The 21,411-nt window shown below is 36.4% G+C and overlaps 2 protein-coding genes across 3 annotated transcripts in view; one reads left to right on the plus strand and one right to left on the minus strand.

Annotated features, from left to right (window-relative positions):
- The window catches only part of PARD3B (par-3 family cell polarity regulator beta), a 1,159,791-nt gene that overhangs the window by 442,066 nt on the left and 696,314 nt on the right, over positions 1-21,411 (plus strand). The window lies entirely within an intron of this gene.
- Positions 11,017-12,509, minus strand: LOC119544357 (DNA-directed RNA polymerase I subunit RPA43-like). Its single transcript, XM_037849790.1, is given in 3 exon segments — positions 11,017-11,102; positions 11,619-12,234; positions 12,237-12,509. Coding segments are annotated over 3 exon segments (891 nt in total). The 5' UTR covers positions 12,487-12,509; the 3' UTR covers positions 11,017-11,077.

Raw genomic sequence — 21,411 nt, forward strand, 5'->3', positions numbered from 1 at the left:
CTGATAAAAATTGTGTATGGGTATAGAGATGCTGAGCCACAATTAATTTACATTTGATTTTAATTGATGGCGCCCTAATATACAGAAGGACTTTAATTAAGAAATAAAAATGTAGGCAGATTGGAATATCAGTAATTGGAAATAGAGGAGGTTTAACTAATGAAGTGTGGCTTTATTAAGTGTTTTGTTCATTTTATAGAAAATGCTGTGTAGAACTTATTAACAATTATCTTTCACTTAAAAGAAACACTGATATTTAGAGGATTTAGATTCTTTATTTAAAAATAAGTGCTGTGTTGGAAATAATGATTGTGACCATGGAGCCCCAAATTGCTTTTAACATTGTGCATGGACTACTAAACCATGCTGCTTTATTCTAAGCTATCAGAGTTCACCTTTTTCTGACTTTTGGTATAAACTTTCATTTAACAAATGGCTTTGCACTGCAAGTTTTCCAGTTTAGCCACTCGGGTCTCTTGCCTCTGCTCAGCATCTCACTCACTTGGAGTAACTTCTATTGTGCGTGTGTCTCTAATATCATCACCTAAATTAATGTGTCTGAAAAATGACATGGATTGTAATTTGCAGTATTACTTCTGCCATTGTGAATCACTCGCCTTTTTAATTAAAGCATGTACAGAAATCTGCTTAGTACTTCTTTAAAATCGCAGCCATACTATCTTGTATTTATGCAGTCTTTCTCTTCTGAGCTCAAAAGCACTTTTATAGGCACTCTTGTTAATTGTCACATCATTCCCATGAGCAAAGCAGATGGTTGGAGAAAGGAAAACTGAAGTGTAACCAGGTTAAATGACTTGCCTAGGGTAAAGCTATAATTAGTGATATGGATGGGAAAGAAGCCAGATCTCCTGATTCTGGACCAGTTTTCTATCTTCTATAGCACTTGGTCTCCATCTTTCCACTTGTGACATCTGTTTTCATCATTGTCATACTGTTAATTACTTAATACCATTTTACTACAAGATTAGCTAAAGGGAACAGATATACTTTGAGTGTCTAAAGATGTTTAATGCAGCATGAGAGAAATGGTGATACTTTGTGGGGAGGGCAGATAAATTAGTTTTATTGGATTTTGGTTGCTTGATGAATATCACTAGTTTGGGGCACATTGGAGGCTCATGTTTAACCAAATGATGCTTTTTGATGAATGAAAATGCCTAGGAGTTACTGATATAGTTTAAAAATGTGTGCCAAATGAAGCAAAACATGATCAGTTAGGTAATTAGTGAATTATAGTAAGTGAAGTGTCCACTCAATTAGCAGATGTGTATTTTTATGCTCACTTTTCCAAACATATAGTCAGAGGTTTGAGGTGCAGTTAATATATATTATATCTAAGCCTACTTATTAAAATGTAGATAAAATTGAGACCTACTCTCCATGCCTTTTTGTTTGTTTGTTTGTTTGTTTAATTAAAATGTTCTGTTTCCCTTTACATATGGAGATGTGAAGCTGTATCTCCTGTCTGGACATTTTACACCCCATTCCTCTGAATGAATGACAGAGTTTGGAAGCAAACTGGGAGCTGGGATGGGTATTTATTAGTCTGTTTGTTTATTTAGATGTACTTAGTGGACGGGCAAAGTACTTGACGGGTATATCCATCAAAGTTTTCCCATGATGTTTGGTCTAATATGTATGACTCATTGATTTAATAATAGGAAGAAGTGATTTAATTTTTCTTACCGCAGATACATTGACAAGGAAGTATAATTTGGTGGCCACTAAGTCTTATTTCTTCTCTCTTGCCCTCATTTAGAAAGTTTCATTTGTTACATGAAGCTTAAAAAGAACTTGATGATCAGACTTACATTATTGACTTTTATCCTACAGTTTTCACTTCTTTTTCCTTCATTGTTTTTAGTTCCATATTTCCTTTTTACCTTTCTTTGTCCTGTTCACACTAGATCACCATGTCTGTTTTTAGAGTTTGCAGAGTGTTTGTTAAGAAGAACAACAAAATACACAGACCAACATTTACCTTTCTATTCTTTTGGGAAGTAAATTGTTTTGTTTCCTGGTCAAGCATATAATGTGTAACTGATGCATATTCTTTAGAAGTAAGCCGCTTCCCCATTCACAGACCATCTGATTTAAAATATAGTGTCTGTAATACTCTGAGAAATTAATGCAAATGGGGTTTTTAGCTTCTCTGGTTTAAAAAATCACTGTTTTACATCACAACATTGCTATAGTCTTGATAAGGCAGTGAGTACAGATTGTAAAATAATAGCTGAAAGTGTGCATGGTAGTTTATTATGTTCTTTTAAAATTTCATAGGGCAATTAAAAACAAATTTCAACTTATTTAGTCAATTGAGTATACACTGTATGCTAGATTCTAGGAAGGCCCCATGTTTTAATAAACCTGCAGCTTTTACCTTCTAAGTTGAAAGTATACTTTTGCACAAAATATTCTTTGAAGAAGATCATAGATACTTTGTTTCACTGATCTGTTTCCCAAGGTGCTCCAGGGGAAATGGTCTGCACACTTTTTGGCTATTCAGCCTGAAATCCCAGAACATAGCTTTACTCCACAGCTCAGGTGTGAACTGATGTGCTCCCTGCTACATGCTCTGAGCTTTCCCTTCTAATGCTCTTCATGAGCCACGTGCCACTTGGTCAGAGATTCATCAGTGGAAATGCTTGGTGACTTCTCTGCCTATTAGTAACAATCGTGTTTGAGCAAGATGCATTCTTCAGTTTTCTCTTCACCCATGGTTTCAAGATAATGAATTACTTCTAAAAATTAAGAAAGGTAAAACTTTGTTAATCAGCTATTAAAACAGTAAGTTATCATCTTTCTTTACTCTCTTTCTTTTAAAAATCTTACATTTATTAAGAGCTCACAAGATGCCAGACACTACGCCAAACTTTTTTAATCCTATTAGCAGTTCCATTGGAAAATCATGTTATTGGCCAGTTTTGCAGATGAGGGGAGCAGAGGTTTAGAGTTCTTAGAAATGTGCCAAATCATAAGAGCCAGTATGATGTAGAACCAGGAATTGATCTGAGGATTCTCTACCTTTACAGCCTAAACTCTTAACCACTAACATAAACTGCTAACCCTTTTGCTTTCATATGGGCACAAATATGTCATGTGTTAATCATGATTAAATAGCTATATGAGGCCTTTTCAGAAAGATTTACATATTAAAATGATCTTTGAAACTATCATTTGGTAATATAGTTTGATAAATCAAAGAAAGAATGAAAAGTGCAGAAACTGATGTCAAAACACAGGAATTTCGTATCTGAGAAAGATGGACTATATCGCAGTAAAAAGTAATAGCTAATATGTGTTACACATTTACAAGGTGATAGAGGCACTGTGTTAATATGAGATGCAATTGTGAAAACAGTCAATGGAATTAGATAGTTATCCCCATTTTATAGACAAGGAAGCAAAGACACACAGTGCTTAAGTAACTTGTATAAACTCACATGGACAAAAGCTCTTTGGAATCCCTAATTATTTTTAAGAGTGTAAAGGCAAACATTAGGCCTAATAGGATATCAGGACCAGGGCAGAAAGAAAAGTTATGCCTTCTTGGACCAAAAGGGGGAAGATAAATGAAACAAAATAAAGTTTCAGTGGCTGAGAGATCTCAAATAGAGTCAAGAGGTCATTCTGGAGGTTATTTTTACGCATTATATAGATATCCCTTTTTAGTTTTTAGTGTATTGGAATAATTAAATAATAACTGGAGGGAATACCTGAAACTGTTGAACTGCAACACAGTAGCCTTTATTCTTGAAGATGATTGTGTAACTGTATAGCTTACACTGTGTGACTGTGTGATTTGTGAAGACTTTGTGGCTCCCACTCCCTTTATCCAGTGTATGGACAGATGAATAGAAAAATGAGAACAAAAAGTAAATGAATAAATATGGAGGGATGGGGATATGGGATGTTTTGGGTGTTCTTTTTTTACTTTAACTTTAATTCTTATTCTTTTTTGTGTGTGGTAATGAAAATGTTCAAAAATTGATTGTGGTGAGGAATGCACAATTATATAATGGTACTGTAAACAACTGATTGTACACTGTGGTGATTGTATGGTGTGAATGTATCTCAATTTAAAAAAAAAAAAAAAAGAGAGCGAAAGCAAGAAAGATCATGGCTTGTGTCCTAGTTTGCTAATGCTGCCAGAATGCAAAACATCAGAAATGGACTGGCTTTTATAAAAGGGGGTTTATTTGTTTACACAGTTACAGTCTTAAGGCCATAAAGTGTCCAAGGAATGCATCAACAATCAGGTACCTTCACTGGAGGATAGCCAATGGTGTCCAGAAAACCTCTGTTAGCTGGGAAGGCACATGGCTGGCATCTGCTCCAAATTCTGGTTTCAAAATGGCTTTCTCCCAGGATGTTCCTCCCTAGGCTGCAGTTCCTCAAAATTGTCATTCTTAGTTGCTCTTGAGGTGTTTGTCCTCTCTTAGCTTCTCTGGAGCAAAAGTCTGCTTTCAATGGCCATCTTCAAATGTCTCTTATCTGTAGCTCCTCTTCTCAGCTCCTCTGTGTTCTTGGAAGTGTCCCTCTTGGCTGTAGCAAGCTTGCTCCTTCTGTCTGAGCTTCTGTAGTGCTCCAGTGAACTAATTCAGACCCACCCTGAATGGGTGGAGTCACACCTCCATGGAAACTGTCCAATCAGAGTCATCACCCACAGTTGGGTGGGTCGCATCTCCATGGAAACACTCAAAGAATTACAATCTAATCAACACTAATATGTCTGCCCACACAAGATTACATCAAAGATAATGACATTTTGGGGGACATAATACATTCAAACCGGCATAGCTTGGTTGCCTACGTTCCCAGTGAATATATTCCAACTTTCATAGTTTATGATTTTTTTTACTCCTCTTTTAATTTGTAAACAACTTTTCAGCACTACTGACCCTCCTACCTTCCATTCAACTGGCCTACAGATATTTGATAGGGATGTTACTGTATTTCATTAGGTCTCTTTGCAAGAAAGCTTGCAAATGTGCATTTATATTTTCCTGTTTATTATCTTTATGATTATGCAGCTCTTTGTCGTGGTTCCTGGTGTGTGACATTGTATCATGTGAGGGATACCCCGGGGTTGACTAGCTTCATGAACTGTTTAAGCTTCTAAGTGGCATTGCCCAAGAAGTTATTGCCAAAAAATTACATGTGAATATTTCTAGGTCTTGGTTCTTGAAATATACCATTGTTCTTACTTCCTGAATATACATTCTGATTCATAGGTGTCAGTGTGACTGAAGAACTACTGTGGGACCAACAGATTCTTTCTTCTCAGATAGTTGTACATGTGCTTCCTATATAGGTGGTAATAGCTGTCATGGTCTACTCAGCCTGGATCTGTTCATTGTCCTTTATCATTTTTTGTTGTTACGTTTCTATGAGACTGAGAGTATACAGGCAATTTCATAAATTTTAAATTCTAGCTTCCTAAATAAATATCTTATAAATCCTAATTCTCCTTTGTAATTGAAAATAGGAATTTTCCTTTGTAACTGAAAATAGGAACACTTTCAGTTTTATGAGGCCTCCTTGGGGAATTTGCCCCATTGTAAATTCTCGGTTAGAAAATTCAGTGATGTAGTCAACCTTTTCAAAAGTGGTGGTATTCTCCCATTAGTGTTAGAGTAACTGGAATACTACTCGTGGGGATCAGCGAGAGGCTCTCAGTGTCCCAGGCATGCCCTCAGATTTTATAGCAAAGCTGTTACATTTGCCATCTACCAGAAGGAAGATGAACACCAAATATGTTTTGGGAGCTAGACCATTTTTTCTGTCTTGCTGGCTATCTAGACGTTTATGAGACCTTTGAATGAGAAATAGTAAATAGATGGGAAAAATTATTGTTCTCCCTTAATTTTAATGCTACTTGTAGACAAAAACATACTGTATCAGATGGCTTCTGCACTTAAAATGAAACCCACCGACCTCTTCCTGCCTCTGGTCTGGCCCCTGCCTCTCTCTCTAGCCAAATGCTGCCCGCTCTGCCTCTCGCTCACTCCCTTCCAGCCACACGGGCTTTCTCATTGCTTTCGATGTCAGCTTATGCATGTGCTGTTCCCTCTGCCTGGAATTCTGCCCCCATCCCCACACTCTTTCACTTTTCCAACTCCTAATCACCTTTTAGATGGCAGTTTGAGAAGCGTTGATTTAGAGTGGCCTTTCTTGACTGATTCCCCCAATTCTCATTAATCACTCTCATAGATAATTTCTTATACTTTTCCTTTATAGCACTTACAAACTTTTACAATTATAAATTTAACTCATGCCTGTCTTATTCACTACTCCAGTGGTTCTCAATCCTGGCTGTGTTTTAAAATCACCTGGGGTGTTTTTTAAATGTATCATTGTCCAGGTGTCATTCTAGACAAATTGAAGCAGAGGTTAGAGACTGTTCATTACATTTTATAAACATTGTCCCAGAAGGTTCTGATGTACAGGTAAGAATGAGAGCCACTGGATGAGACCCTAAGCAGCAGAAAGGCAAGGCCTATGTTTGACTGATGTATACTCACTGTCTAGCATAGTGCCCCATATACAGAAGAAATCAGGACATGGTTTTGGATGAAGAAATGAACTTAGTAAACTTGAACTCTGTTACTCATCATTTGTGATGCCGAGAAAAATACAAAACAGCCAAGTTCTAGAAGCATTGCACATTTGTAGAGCTGGATAAACTTATATTTACAAAGATATTATTAATATATTGTGATCCTCGTTAAGAAAATCAGTATTATCTGGCATGATGTTATAGGAAAAAAGCTACTTACTTCTCAAATCGCAGCTGTATTTTTCTTCCTATTTCTTACTCTTTTTCCTCAAGTTAATTACTATAGCAATATATTGCCCTCATTCTGTTGGAAATTTAAAATATGCATGATGCAAAGTGTAGATAATAGAGATCCAACCAAATTAGTTATAACTACCACCGTCTCCACCACCACCCCACCAAGTAAACAAAGGGGAAAAAAAAGTCTTTTTTAATACTTCACATGGAAATATTGCCTGATTATTTCCCTATTAACCCAAATTTAATAACAAGTGAGTGATAACATTGTTTTCAAAGGGAGGTGGCATTGTCCTGCAGAAGAATTGTTGAGCTGTAGAATAGATCACCAGAACTGGAGGTGAAATTTAGGACAATATGTTACAGAGGCTTCTATTCAGTATGCTTATGCTTAAATAAACCAATGAAATAACAGAATAATCAAGAGATTATGCTGTGAAAAGAAATGTCTTGTTTTATTCTGACATTAAAATAGATTTCAGAAAATGAAATCTATTTCAACAAAATTTCTTCATTTTTTTGGTCATTCAAGGAACTGCTGAAATCTGAGGCAAAATATATTACAATAGTATGTTATAGCCTAAAGGCTCGTGTGTGTGTGTGTGTGTGTGTGTGTGTGTATACACACACACATACATTATGAAATACGGTGCTTACAATAGCCTTAAGAAACAAAGAGAGATATTATATTCCCAGGATTCTGTGTTTCTACAATTTAAATGAATTTTGTAAGTAGGGCATTGAAGCTTATTAAAAATAATTAATAAAGTATTTATTAGGGAAAGTGCACCTCAAATCAGAAATTTACAATAACCAAAAACTGTTTCCTATTTTTATCATATCATTATTTCTCAATTGACATGCTTTTCTGACCATTGATTAATCATGCAGTCCATTGATTGACCCTAAATGTACACAAATTATCATAATGTCTGTGGTTTGGTTTTCTGATATCTCTTGATAATAGCATATCTTCTGCTACATCTTAGAAATAAATACACAAGTTGAAATATTATACTTTCATTTTTCTTTCTGAATAGGAAAGACACACATTGCTTTTACTCTGAATCCTTTTAGAAAAAGTATTCATAGGAGAGTTTGTCAGGTTTTGTGGAGAGCTTACTACTGTAGGCATTTTTAATTTCACATATTAGCTTCAGAACAGAATGTAGGACAAATTACACTTTTGGAGAGAGTTCTAAAGTGTTTAGTGACTTGTCCAGATTACTCACCAAGCCAGTGGTAGGACAACAGACTTGAGCTCCTTTCTCAGGCAGTGGTTCGATGTTCATCTAAAATACAGTCCCTTGTTTCCTCCATAAGAAATACAATGGTACCCTAGTTGGCAGGATTGTGGTCTAAGACTCAAATGGGTGAATCAAAAAGTAATGACAATTCTGTAGTGCATACTGGTGTTTCCAGCTAGTGGTATTGACAAATGACTGCAGGAGTACAGGTTGGCCAATTATGTTAAGTAACTTGAGAAGTTTTTGTTGTTGTTTTATTGTTTTACCTAGAAGTTTTGTGTCTGGGAATTGATTCCATCACTCCTGTACATGAATATCGTTGCAAATAAAATTATATTGAAACAATTCTAAAATAGGTAGCTAGAAGCTACAACTTGAGAGATTTGGAAAGAATTCACTGGCTGTAGACCCAAATAACTGGGGTAGTTCCAAGGCTGACTCTGTTGTCATAATGGTTTTGAGCAGCTCTTGGAAATTAGAGGTTAGGATCCGAGTTGCTGAAAAGTGACAGTTGATATTCCACAGCAACCACAATGTACATTGCAGGAATAAGTTCTATATTCAAGACATGCTGCTCACTGCTGTAGGGGACACCAGTGTCAATAAGATAGTGTCCTTGGGCTTATGGAGCTTATAATTTTTAGGAGCCAAGAGAAGAAGAAGAAGGAAAAAAGCAACTATAACACAAAGAAAATTGGAAGATCTGTAAGAGAAGTGCTATAAATAAATTAATCATTGCAAACTTAGTTGATTGAGTAGCAGATGTTTGATGTCATATGTTCTGTTCAGTTAATATGGGAGAGTTAAAAACTAACATCTTCATCATTGATAAATCTTGGAGTTTGTTATATATTTATCTCCATATGTTTAGCTGTAGCCATGAAATTTTTGTTTTAAGTCAGTAACCTCAAAAGATATATGCAATAGTCTATACTGTAGTGGTTAACATTAAAATTCATGAAGATTTGCAAATGAAAATGTAAGACTTCAATATCATGTATTTCAAATAATGCAAAATATTTTATAAATGTTTCCATGGCTAATCATAGATTAAATCACCTTGTTTTGGGAAGTTCCAATACTTTAATCTATGGGGATGGTATTTAATGCCCTGAAAACATAATTGACCACATAGTTTAGTGACATGAAAGGGCTAATGTACCAAGAGTTGGTGAAATTTTGTTTTGTTTTCCCCCTCCTAGACTTCCAAGTGAGATGTATTACTGCTGCACCTTTCCTATGGAAATCACGTTTCTACACGGGTAAATTAATGCTCATTGTAAATTGCTCAAGGTATTATTGGAGCCCTTTGTGCTGCAGGGTTTCCAATGTAGGTCTTTTAACCTTTGGTTCCATTTAAAGGAAATTTTCCAGGAAGATTTTTTCTCTGTTCAATGGCCTTTTTAGATGTTGAACAGAATGAACAGAGACATGGAGTGTTAAAGAAATAATTTTTTTTTTTGAAAACTGAATTTCATTTGGTGTTTTAGAGTTCTTATTACTGCAACATTCCGATCGTACATATACATACATATATAATAGTTATATATTTGCACATGTTCTAAATGTCAAACATAACTACTGGCATATTTGGTCTAAAAGTGAGTATAGAGCTTGAGTCCATTCATAGATGCATATTTTTTTTTTTTTTTTTTTTTTTTTTTTTTTATTTTGATAAGCCACAATGTATATTTTCATGAATAGCATAAATTTGACAATTTCCTTGGCTTGTTTGTTTAGGGGAGGGAGATTTAGAATTATTTCTTTCTTTAAAAATGAATTTTCTAGATTAAATCACATTTATTACAATTATGTATTCAGATTTTAAATGTTGAAGGAAGCATTTATTAAACATTTTCTGAGTACACCACCACATTAAGCCCTGAGAATACAGTATAATGTTTCAAACCTTTTTGACTCATCCTTCTATTAAACCAGAATTGTCCAAAAGAAATATGTGATTACATTTTTAATGCAATTTTTAATTTTCTAGTAGAAATACAAACTGAAAAAAAGTGAAACTATGATTTTATCAACATAATTATTTTACATGCTTTTCTTCCTACATCTTCAAAATCTATTATGTAATTTACATTAAGAGCACATTTCAATTTAGACTAGCCATATTTCAAAGGCCCAAAGCCACATGTATCTAAACTGTCTGGACACTCACCTGCACCCTTCCACTGTCTGATACATCTACTTGAAGACAGATTTTGTGAATGTCTGATACCCTCCAAACTCTATGTCTTATCATTACAAATTTAGATGTAGATATACCACTAGCAGAATTTATCATATAAAGCCATGGGAGGCCAGCACTATGCCTAGTACTAGATAAATGGCAACCAAAATGGCTGACATTGGGAGTTAATTCAACCACTCAATCAGCAGATAACATAGTTAACAGTGGGTGGACAATCTTCTTTTTCTTCACAAAACTATTTCTAATTACTGTCTGTATTTTATTCTATATATACATTAAATGTATGCATCTTTCTCTCTTATGGGAAGGATTACATCTATCTTGTTTCCCATTATATCCCAGGCCTTAGCAGAACACTGTACACATAGCAGATGATGAAATATTTATTACATGAATGATTATCACTAGGCAATGTTTATTAGTCCAAACTAGCTTGTCATTTCATAATCAGTGTTTTCTAACTAGTCAAGCTACATTATACATTTTCTCAATGAAAACTGTGAACAGGTGTTTCCTCTTTAGAACAATTTCTAATAGCCTAGCCCAAACATGAAAAAGTAATCTTGAAATTCCCCACTAAGTTTGAATCACATTTATTCTGTCTTCATCAGACTCTCTTTCTCCAACACACCACAAAAACAGACTGACTGCAGCACAAATTAACAAGTAACAAGTGAACAGCCTTCTCCAATAACCTCTTGGACTTAAAGAAGAAAGAAAATACCAACCATGCACCTGGAAGGAAAGAACAGTCACTGTTTCCCACTTATGGTCAGTAGTAGCATGGTTCTTAAGAGCTCTGGTACTTCAGAGGCTCCTTTGGCAGACCATTCTAAGTTGAACAGAAATATAATACTCTAGTAGCCATGATAAAGGAAACCCTACAAATGGCAAATGTCCTGATATTTTAAAAAGAGAAACAAAATGGCATGCAATATTATAACTCAGGGTGAAACTTATTACCCAAAAATACACCAAACTCATTTTTTAATGATATGAAAATTGTATTATAATGTCATTTTGCCAATCTTGAGATTATAGAAATAATTTCAATTACTATATAAGACCTGGGAAGAATTGAGGAGTTAAAAGCAAGAGTGGCTCTTATTCCTTTTATTCTTATATAGTGAAATGGCACGTTAATAAGATTGTTATTAACTGAAGTAATTTATACTCAGTTTTGTAATTGTAACACACACACACACAAACTCCTAATTAAGTATATCTTGTTTTATAAACTCTGGAATACACATGCATTTCATACCAGTTAAAACATTTATTCATCTATTGCGTATAAATCAAACTTATAAAAACAGAATAATGTTTAAAATGCACTGAAGATAATTACTTTTCTCTTTTCTTTTTTGGTGAGTTTTCTAAAACTGTGGTAACTTCAGCAACCTCATTGTGTTTTCTTTTCTTTTTTTTCTTTTTATGGTCACTTTGGTAACCACTGGAGTCACTGCCTTGGAAAACAGGGTCTTGGTCCTGACCGTCCTGGTACTTTTTCTTCTTTTTCTTCTTCTTTGGCTCATCCCTCCAGAGGCCATCCACATTATTATGAGTCTGCAGGTCTGTCTCTTCCTTTATGGTGTTTTCTGCAATATCTACCAGTTCTGTGGTACTGTCTTCCACTTCATAAGTCTCTGGGTCTTTCTTCTTTTTCTTTTTCTTCTTTGGAGGTTTTTCAACAGCTTCTTCAGTGCTGGTTTCTGTTACTTCTTTGGAAACTTCAGAGCACTTGGATTGTAAACTAGTGATATTTAATTTTCCCCGAATACAGAATACTCCAGCAGCATCTGAGTCTAAACGAAATACTTCAAATTCTAGTTCATCACCCACGTTTATCTCTAGCGTCTGCCACTGCTCAGCCAGCATCTGCTCAGGTTTAGGGATGGATGCATTGAAACACCCGTGCACTAAACAGCCAATGTGGCTGGAAGACAGTTTATTAACTGTACCCTCTCGGAATAGCGCAGAAGCTCCGCATCCAGCTGTTCTCGGATGCCCGTGCGTTTCCTGTTGAGGTAGCGCGGCGACAGCGCGATGTGCCTCCGGTGAGGCCCGGCCAGCAAGCAGGAATAGCGGCTACTCACTAGCGCGCAAGCGACCTCGTAGGTCGGCAACTCTAAACAAGGCAGGATACCAGCTGGTCCCACCGGGGTCTCCTCGGAGGCCACTTTTGGCCGCGGCGCCTCTGAGCAACCAGCAGCCATGCGGCTTATCGGGTTTCCCACGGCGCGCGCCACTCAGATGCATATTTTTAAGTTGGTTTTATATAATTTTGATTCAAGGAATGTTTAGCTATTTGGATTGTTTAATGTTCATTTCAGATAACGTTCAAATATATGAAAAAAATCTAAGTGCATTATTCAGTAGTTGCTACTTTGTACCACTGAACTAAGTTGGATTTTTTAACATGGCAAAATCACTCTTTAGAATATAACAAGTAAAGCAGTTCTAGAATACTTGTTACAGACCCATTTTTTTTTTTTTTGGTAGTTAGTTGCCGTTAAAACTGCCACCATCTCTGGAAATGTAACTTTTACTTTCCCTGTTTTTATAGTAACGCTGCATTAAGATGTCAGGTCAGAATATATTTTTCTTTCTCTTTCTGTTTTGGTATTTCATTTGAGAACCAATATTTCAAAAAATATAGTGAGTTAGTACAAATTCCTTAGTTCCAGTCAGATAAATAAGCCTTACTATATTCTGTGAACTGATTTATTGATAGGACTCTGAGGGATCACAAGCCTTTTTGAGAACGTTTGAAACATTTCTGAATTCTGAATTTTATTGAAGTTGTTCCCAAGAGAGAAGCAGAGTGGGAGAAAAACCATCTTCTCTTTCCACAGACTTGAACATCTTACCAAAGCTTTAACTTGCTTTTTTTAAAAGGTCAATATTAAAAAAAAAAAAAAAAAAAAAGGACAAGTAGTAGTGAAAACATTGTGCTGGGCCAAGTGAGGGTAATCGGGACAGTCTTCTGTGAGGCTGATTTCCATGATCACAGTTATATGGTTTAGGACTGGCATAAATCTTTGAAATGCATAGAAAATCCTTATACTCTTTTTTTATACGGTGGTTTTGACTTCTTTACAATCAAAGTTTGTATCTTTTTTACAGAAAAGATTAAAGATTTTGTATTTACCTGTTTTTTAAATTACCACTAGCTACTTTTGGAAAATGCACAATTTTGAAGACTGTCACAGTCTCAGCTTTTTCCCTTCAGTGAATGTGGCTGGAAAGATCCAGTATATGAAACAGATCTCCTGTGACCTGTGATGAGAGACTTACAGGTTAGAGGCAGGTTGGCTGCTCCACAAGAGAATGCAAGATCCTGGCAATGAAGCCATTTTTGTGCCTCCTTCCTTGGAACTTTCAGTGGTACCTTAAGTTAATCTGAGAAGTTAAATGTCCTTTGCTAAGGGGAACCTCTGGCCTGATACTGCCCCTTGCCCAGGGTTGTATGTGTTAAGTTTTTAGCTCCCACATACTGCTTGATGTGGAGATAAATGGTGGGTGCCATGAACAAGCAAGCAATGATTAATTTAGGAAGGCTTCTTAAGTTTCTCAGTTTGGAATTTAATTTATTGGATTCTACATTAATAGAAGTGTTTGGGAGAGCCGTTAAGGAGAGTAGAAGAGGCTGTTTCTCCCTTTTGTGGCTCAGATGTGGCCTCTCTCTCAGCCAACTCTGCAGATAAACTCACTACCCTCCCCCTTAGGTGGGACATGAATCCCAGGGGTGTAAAGTCTCCCTGGCTTCGAGGGACAGGACTCCCAGGGATGAGCCCAGCCCTGGCATCCTGGGATTGAGACAGGCTTCTTGACTAAAAGGGTGAAAAGAAATGAAAGAAAGTAAAGTTTCAGTGACTAAGAGATTTCAAATAGAGTTGAGAAGTCAATCTGGATGTTATTCTTACACATTATGTAGATATTCCTTTTTAGTTATTAGTATATTAGAAGAGCTAGAGGGAAATACCTGAGTCTGTTGAACAGTAATCTAGAAGACTTGATTATTGATGGTAATTATATAACTATATAGCTTTTATCGTGTGACCATGTGATAGTGAAAATCTGGTGACTGGCACAACCTTTAACCAGTATATGGGCATATAAGTAATAAAATAATGACAAAATATATAAATAATAGAGGGGATAAGAATATGGGATGGTTGGGTGGTGTTGTTTTTTTTAATTTCTTTTTAATTTTTTTTTCCTTTATTTTGGGGTAATGAAAATGTTTGAAAATTTATTTTGGTGATGAATGCACAGCTATACAATGATACTGTGAGCCATTGATTGTATACTTTGGATGGATTATATGGTGTAAGAGTATATCACCATAAAGTTGCATTAAAAGAGAAAAAGAAGAGGCTGTTTCTGGTAAGGAGGGAGAAAAACCACCTTCTCCTGTCTGTGGAGAAGGCTCCCTCTCTGGTGTCATCCCTAGGTTATCTTTTCTATCCAACATTTGTAAATCAAGGTTACTGAGATGGCAAAGTTAAATATAACACAGAGATTAAACAAGTGAAGTATGAGGAAAAAACAATAAAGCTGGAAGAGTAAAACATTGGTAATTTTTCAAAAGAATATTAGCAATAAGTTAAAAGTGGAAAAGGAGGATAAACAATTAAATGGTAACTAATGTAAGAACAATTCAAATGCTTTATTAACCAAGATTTTTATAAATTCAGTTTTGAGATATATCCACGTATCATACAGTCATCCATGCTATACAATCAATTGTTCACTACCATCATATAGTTGTGCATTTATCATCCCAATCTATTTTTTGAACATTTTCTTTATACCGGAAAAAGTAAAAATAAAAAATAAAAAATAATAGTAAAAAAGAACTCCCAAATCACCCCCCCTTTCATCCTATTTTTCATTTAGTTTTTGTCCCCATTTTTCTATTCAGCCATCCATACGCTGGATAAAGGGAGTGTGATCCATAAAGCTTTCACAATCACACTGTCACCCCTTGTGTAGCTACATTGTTATACAATCATCTTCAAGAGTCAAGGCTACTGGGTTGCAGTTTGACAGTTTCAGGTATTTACTTCTAGCTATTCCAGTACATTAAAATCTAAAAAGGGTTATCTATATAGTGCATAAGAATGCCCACCTGAGTGACCTCTGACTCCATTTGGAATCTCTCAGCCACTGAAACTTTATTTTGTTTCATTTCACATCCCCCTTTTGGTCAAGAAGATGTTCTCAGTCCCACGATGTCAGGTCCAGATTCATCCTTGGGAGTCATATTCTGCATTGCCAGGGAGATTTACACCCCTGGGAGTCAGGTCCCACATAGGGGGGAGGGCAGAGTGAGTTCACCTGCCTAGTTGGGTTAGCTGGAGAGAGAGGCCACATCTGAGCAACAAAGAGGCCCTCAGCGGAAGACTCTTAGGCACAACCATAAGCCTCTCCTTTGCAGCAACGAGTTCCATAAGGGCAAGCCCCATGACAGAGGGCTTGTGTAAACCAAGATTTTAACTGAAAGGTGAGAACAACAGAATGAAAGAGACAACTGGCACAAATACAAAATGAAGTGCATTAGAACAAGCAACAATAGAAGCAAAACCCAAATGACCTGACTTTTAAAAGTTAACCTTGTAAGAAAATGTCGAAAGGAAAGAGGAGAAAGCAGACTGCATTTTTATAGTGGTTCACTGAAATGAGGCAGCTTCAATGGCTGGGTCTCCGTGGGGACCATCAAGGGCAGAGAGAGAGCTGAGCTGTGGAGAATACAGCTGGCTCTTGAGGGCCTCCTATCAGTGGCTCCTGTCCCTCAGCTCCCTCTAGGATACCTGAGAGGGCAAGGAGGTATGCCCTTCAGTAAACAGCAATTCATCAAGATGCCAGCTGCCACCTTCCCCACCTCCCGGCTTTGCACAGGCATGAAAGCTGCCTGAGCCATCTCCATGCCTTTGTGAAACCCTCTTAGAGGGAAGGACTCACATTTGGCTCAGTGTTCTTCTGGCAGGCATTAAGGCAAAGGGCCTGGCTAACCACTCCGTCATTATCAGCTGTTTTATACCTTTATAATCCAACTTTTAAATCCAATGTTGGTATTTTATAATCGATTATTTGTAACTTAAAAATAAAAGTAAGCTTTCTAAATTTAAAAAGCTTTATTTTGGAAAGTCTGTTTTTAGTTGCATTTTAGAATGAATTTGTTGTGATTGTACCTATCACCCTGTTAGGACTACCTACTTGTCTTTGTTTTTCCTCCTACCACCACCATCACCACCACCACCACATGCGTGCACACATGTGCACACACATACATGCATGGACTCATGCACACACACATGCACTCTCCCTTACTCACACATTTCCTTACTCATTCACACATACCCCATGTGGGGTAACACGTTGTCCAAGAACGTTTGGAAGTGTGAAAAAAATTTCACAAAAGTACATTTGTCAGATAGTTTAAATTTATTCCTTAACATGCCCAAACCATTAATTTTAATCTATTGATGAGGGTATGCTAGGATGGGTGTGATGTGTGAGATATGCCCACAGTATACCACTTTCACAGGGTGTATCTCTTTGCATTGATCTTATTCTCAGAAAAGATTAAAATGGTTTTCTTCATAGTGTTGTTAGGACTGAAGGAAGTAATGGACACAAGCACAAATTATAAGACATAAAATCCTTACAAATCTAAGGAAACATATCCTTCAGTAAGACATTCTAAGTCCTTCACTTTCTGTCTCTAACCTTTCAGGCCAGCCTTACTTCCTCTATTTCTTTATCCTAGTAACCTCCAGGGACCTGCATTCCAAACACATCAAACTAGTTGGTTGGCTTTTCAAAAATAGTGAGTTTGAAATTTTCTACTGCCATGCCTTTGTGTGTGTTGTTCCTTCTGCTTTGAAGGGCTTCCCAGTCCTGCTGTCCTGTGAAATCATACTGATTAAGTCCGAGTTTAAAACATTTTCTCCTCAATACCGTCCCCAACAGCCTTCCTTTCTCACAAACAGAATTCAGCCTCCTCCTCTCTCTTTCCTGCCATGGCATTTTGTTCCTTCTGCTATTTCTTCACATGCCACAGTGTTCTGTATTGATTTTCGCGTTCATCTGCCCTTCTACTCCTAAACTGATAGGTTCTTGAGAGAGGGGGCAGTATCCTCAGTTCTGAATACAATATTTGGCATGTAATACATACTCAGAAAAAGGTACATTGGGTGTAGGAATTGGGATCTTTCACTTAGGTTCTCATGCAGGGACTACCAAGCATAATTTAACTTTTTAATGATTGAAGCTCCATTCCAAATACGCAGTTACATACAGTCAAGACTCTTTTAGAGTTTTGATCAATTTTCTTTCAGTGTGATGTCCTTGTTCTGAATCTAGGAGGCCTGCCATTGCTTCCAGTTATTTTTTCCCACCTATTAATCAATTCCAGCCTGGAGATTCTATGTTTGACCATCTTAAAAGGTGTACATTATAGTAGGGAACACTGAGAAGACTTTTTTACTTCTGGGTCTGAGACTTTGTTCTTAAGGGTTGATCTTGCCAGTTGACTGACTTCTGCTCTATGTAGTGATGTTAAGCAGTTGACTCAAGGAAGGGGTTTTGTTTAAAAAGATATTTTGGAGATGTTAATGACTTCACTCAGTCTTTTTGGGAAGGTGAATTCTAATCTCAATTTTATCAACTCCATTTTCTCAGAAAAAGCATAGAGTGGAAAAATCTCTGCATATTTTAATCAGACATGAGTTCAGGAGCAAATTTAAATGCCTTCAGAGACTAGGCAAGATGAATAATTGAGTAAAGTTTGTTGGGCATATGATAGGCCAGAATGGTGGGAACTGTGGTGCATAGGAAACTTCAGACCTGTGTAAAGACATGTTAATTCATTTTCTTATGGCTCTGTCTCTGGCTAAGTTCTCTTCCTTGTTCAGCTGTTAACTGGCTGCATGACTTTGGAAAATTCATTTAATTTTTTTCCAGATCTCAGTTATTTTATTAGAATAGATGGCTAATCTATAATGTTAAGATTCTTTCCAGGTATTTTACCTGCCAGTTAAGCTTAAAAGTTTATAAACTAATACCTTTGCTGATCTAGAGAGGGGTCTAATATGAATCCTAAAGCAAAGTGGCATGTTATCCTCCGAAGCAAAAGTAACCTGACATAATTTGATTTTCAGTGACATTATAATGAATAGGTGTATGGTTTTGTGAAATTTCAAGAGCAGAGATATCAAAATCATTATTTGATATCAAAAATTACTAGTTAACACCAATGAACTTCATGATAAAATGTGACCAGATCTTTTTGTAATTAGGTAGCAGGTCTTTACAGGTGTTGTCAAGTGTGTCTCTTACTATATATGTACAAGCTTTCTAGGGATTGAGGAATGCCTCCTGTTGTAAAATAGGATAACTTTCAGTACATATGTGTTGATGTCTGTTGATTTTTCTTGTTCAAAGTCTTTTCATATAGTCCTGAAGCCTTCAAACTATAATTTAAAGCAAGACAGCCTAAGAGGATTTATGGAGTCATTTTCCCTTTTGCTAAAGCCTTCTGTGGTCACAGACCACTAGATTTAAAAAGGCAGCCAAATCTGTCCAAAGACCAACATAAATTTTCAGAGGTAGTGAAAATGGTGCCTGCTTATTAAATTAGTGAGAATGTAGTATTTGGCAGCAACAAATAAATGGTGCCCCCTCTGCCCCATTAATGTTAGAAGCAAGACTGTCAGAGATGTGTGATATTTAACTCACATTTTCAAGTGTATCTACCTTAATTAAGAATAATTTGCATGTTATATAGTCTGCTTACTATAGACTTCTGCATGGATTTGGCTAGATAAATGGGCTCACCTTTGCCAAAAAGCTCCCAGTCATGAATACATTTAAAACATTTCTTTTGCCCCAGTGCTCAGAGAATGAACATAAGCATTACCAAAGGAAAAAAATGAAAAAAAAAAAAAAAGAGAAGAGAAAAGAAAAAAGCATCCTGTTTTCTCACCAGGCTCTTCTCCTGTGTTCTAGTATTTATGTGATGGGATTTTCAAAGTGCAATATAAGACATGCTCCCTTAGTCACCTGCATCCACTTTCCATTTGTCCTCTTGATTCATAGAAATTATTAATTTTAGACTGAAAGAAATAAGGCTTTTCCTTTGGTGATTCATTAATGGAAACCATTTTCACCGACTTAAAGGGCTTGGGGAAGAAAACATGTTTATCTTTGACAGATCTTGGTATTTTTCCATGTCTCACAGGAACCATTCAAAGTCTTTTTTTCTATAAAAACAAAATAAATTATAGGAATGGAGACTTTCTAAACTAAAGTTGATTAACTGTACCAGCTTTCTAGAGTGCTTTCTGAGAAAATGCCTCATAGTATTTCCAGTCATGAACCTGGGATGAAAGGATACTACAGAATGGTGAACATCTTCACTGCCATTTCATCACAGATGCTGTTATAAAATTAAACTTTTGAGATAAGTTTCTCTTTGGAGCTGTCTTATTAACATACTGTTATTTTTCTATGCAAATGGGAATTATTTCTCCTAATCTTTATATCAGTACTCCATATGTAGAAATTCTGGGTACAAAATGTGGAATGAATATTATGATTTAGTCTTTCTTTTTTTCCCCACCTGGACAGTTAAACTAGGATCTTTGTTTTTCTTTTAATTTTTTTGTATGATGCTTCTCACCTGACATGGTGATGTATCTACTAATAATGTTATTTATCTTTTAATAAATGCACATTCTGTTTCAGGAAATATCTACCTTTTTAAGTTATTAATCTGAGCTATATAAATCAAGTCAATCCTGTAAGTAAATATTCAGTCTTATATTGTTCTGGCCTGCATATAACTTGGTCTCTTTAGATTGACTTTATGTATTCCTGATTAGACCATTGTAGGGTAATTTCATTCATTCAATGCACACTTATTAATACCATATCTCTAGATACCAAATATTGTTCAGAATACAAATTGAGTTGGGTCTTAAAGGATAAATAGAACTTTTGACCAATAATACATTGATAATGATAATAATAGCTCGGGACCAGCATTTAAGGAATACTTCGTTTGTGCCAGGCAGGCTAAGTCCTATCTCATGTGTTACAGCAACTGAAGAATTAAGCACAGCCTGGTAAGGAGGTGCTGGCTTCTAATCTTGGCTTCATCACTTACTGGCCACCTGAATCATTTAACCTCTCAGTGCCCTTAATTAGAGATATTAACAGTAACTACCTCCTAGGGCTATTGTAAGAAGTAAGTGAGATAACATAGCTGGATACTGTGTGCCTAGAAAATAATAAATAGTTAATAAATGTTAGCTGCTATCCTTCTTCCTGTTGTATAAGTGAAAGCATTTGAGGCTCAGAGAAGCTAAGTGACTTCTTAGAAAGTGTAAATGTTTGATGTAGGATTTGAACTTGTGCAGTCTGGCTCCAGAGTGTGGGTTCTCAATTTCTAAAGAGTCTAGGAAGATTAACAGCAAATGGAAGGGCTGGGGCTGAAGGGGTGAAGAGCATAGAGGAGGGAATACAGAGACAAGAGATTAAATTTGATTTCAGACAACTTGTGGAGAATGTTTAAGGCCTTGCAAAGAAACTGTGATGTTATCCTAGAGGCATGTGAGTCAAGGAGAAGGAACCTATTTTGAAATTCTTTTGTATTTAAATGAAACAAACCACCACCACATTTCCCTTTGTTTAAGCTATCCTGGAAACCAGAACTATATTTTCAGTAACTAAATGTGAGTTTTAAGTTCAAATAGGAGACTCTGCAAATTAGGGTGATTCTAGAAGAGTTCTCCCCAAACACAATGTGCTTAGCCTTTTCTTCCTTCCTTCCTTCCTTCCTTCCTTCCTTCCTTCCTTCCTTCCTTCCTTCCTTCTTCCTCTCCTCTCCTCTCCCCTGCCCTCCCTTCCCCTCTCCTCTCCTCTCCTCTCCTGTCACAATCCAGGGTCCAAATGTTGTAGATCCATAAAATGTCTTCTTGGCTGCTCTGGGCTAATTTGACTCAAGGATTCTGAGTCCAACTAGCAAAATTCACCAGGTCAATAAGCAGATGTATAAAACTTGGTAAGGAGACTAGGTAATTGATATCCACTAGCTAGCATGTCCTCTCTCTGTTGACAGCTTGATGTGGGAA

This window comes from Choloepus didactylus, chromosome 9 (genome assembly GCF_015220235.1).
Source record: "Choloepus didactylus isolate mChoDid1 chromosome 9, mChoDid1.pri, whole genome shotgun sequence".
Lineage (NCBI taxonomy): Eukaryota > Metazoa > Chordata > Mammalia > Pilosa > Megalonychidae > Choloepus > Choloepus didactylus.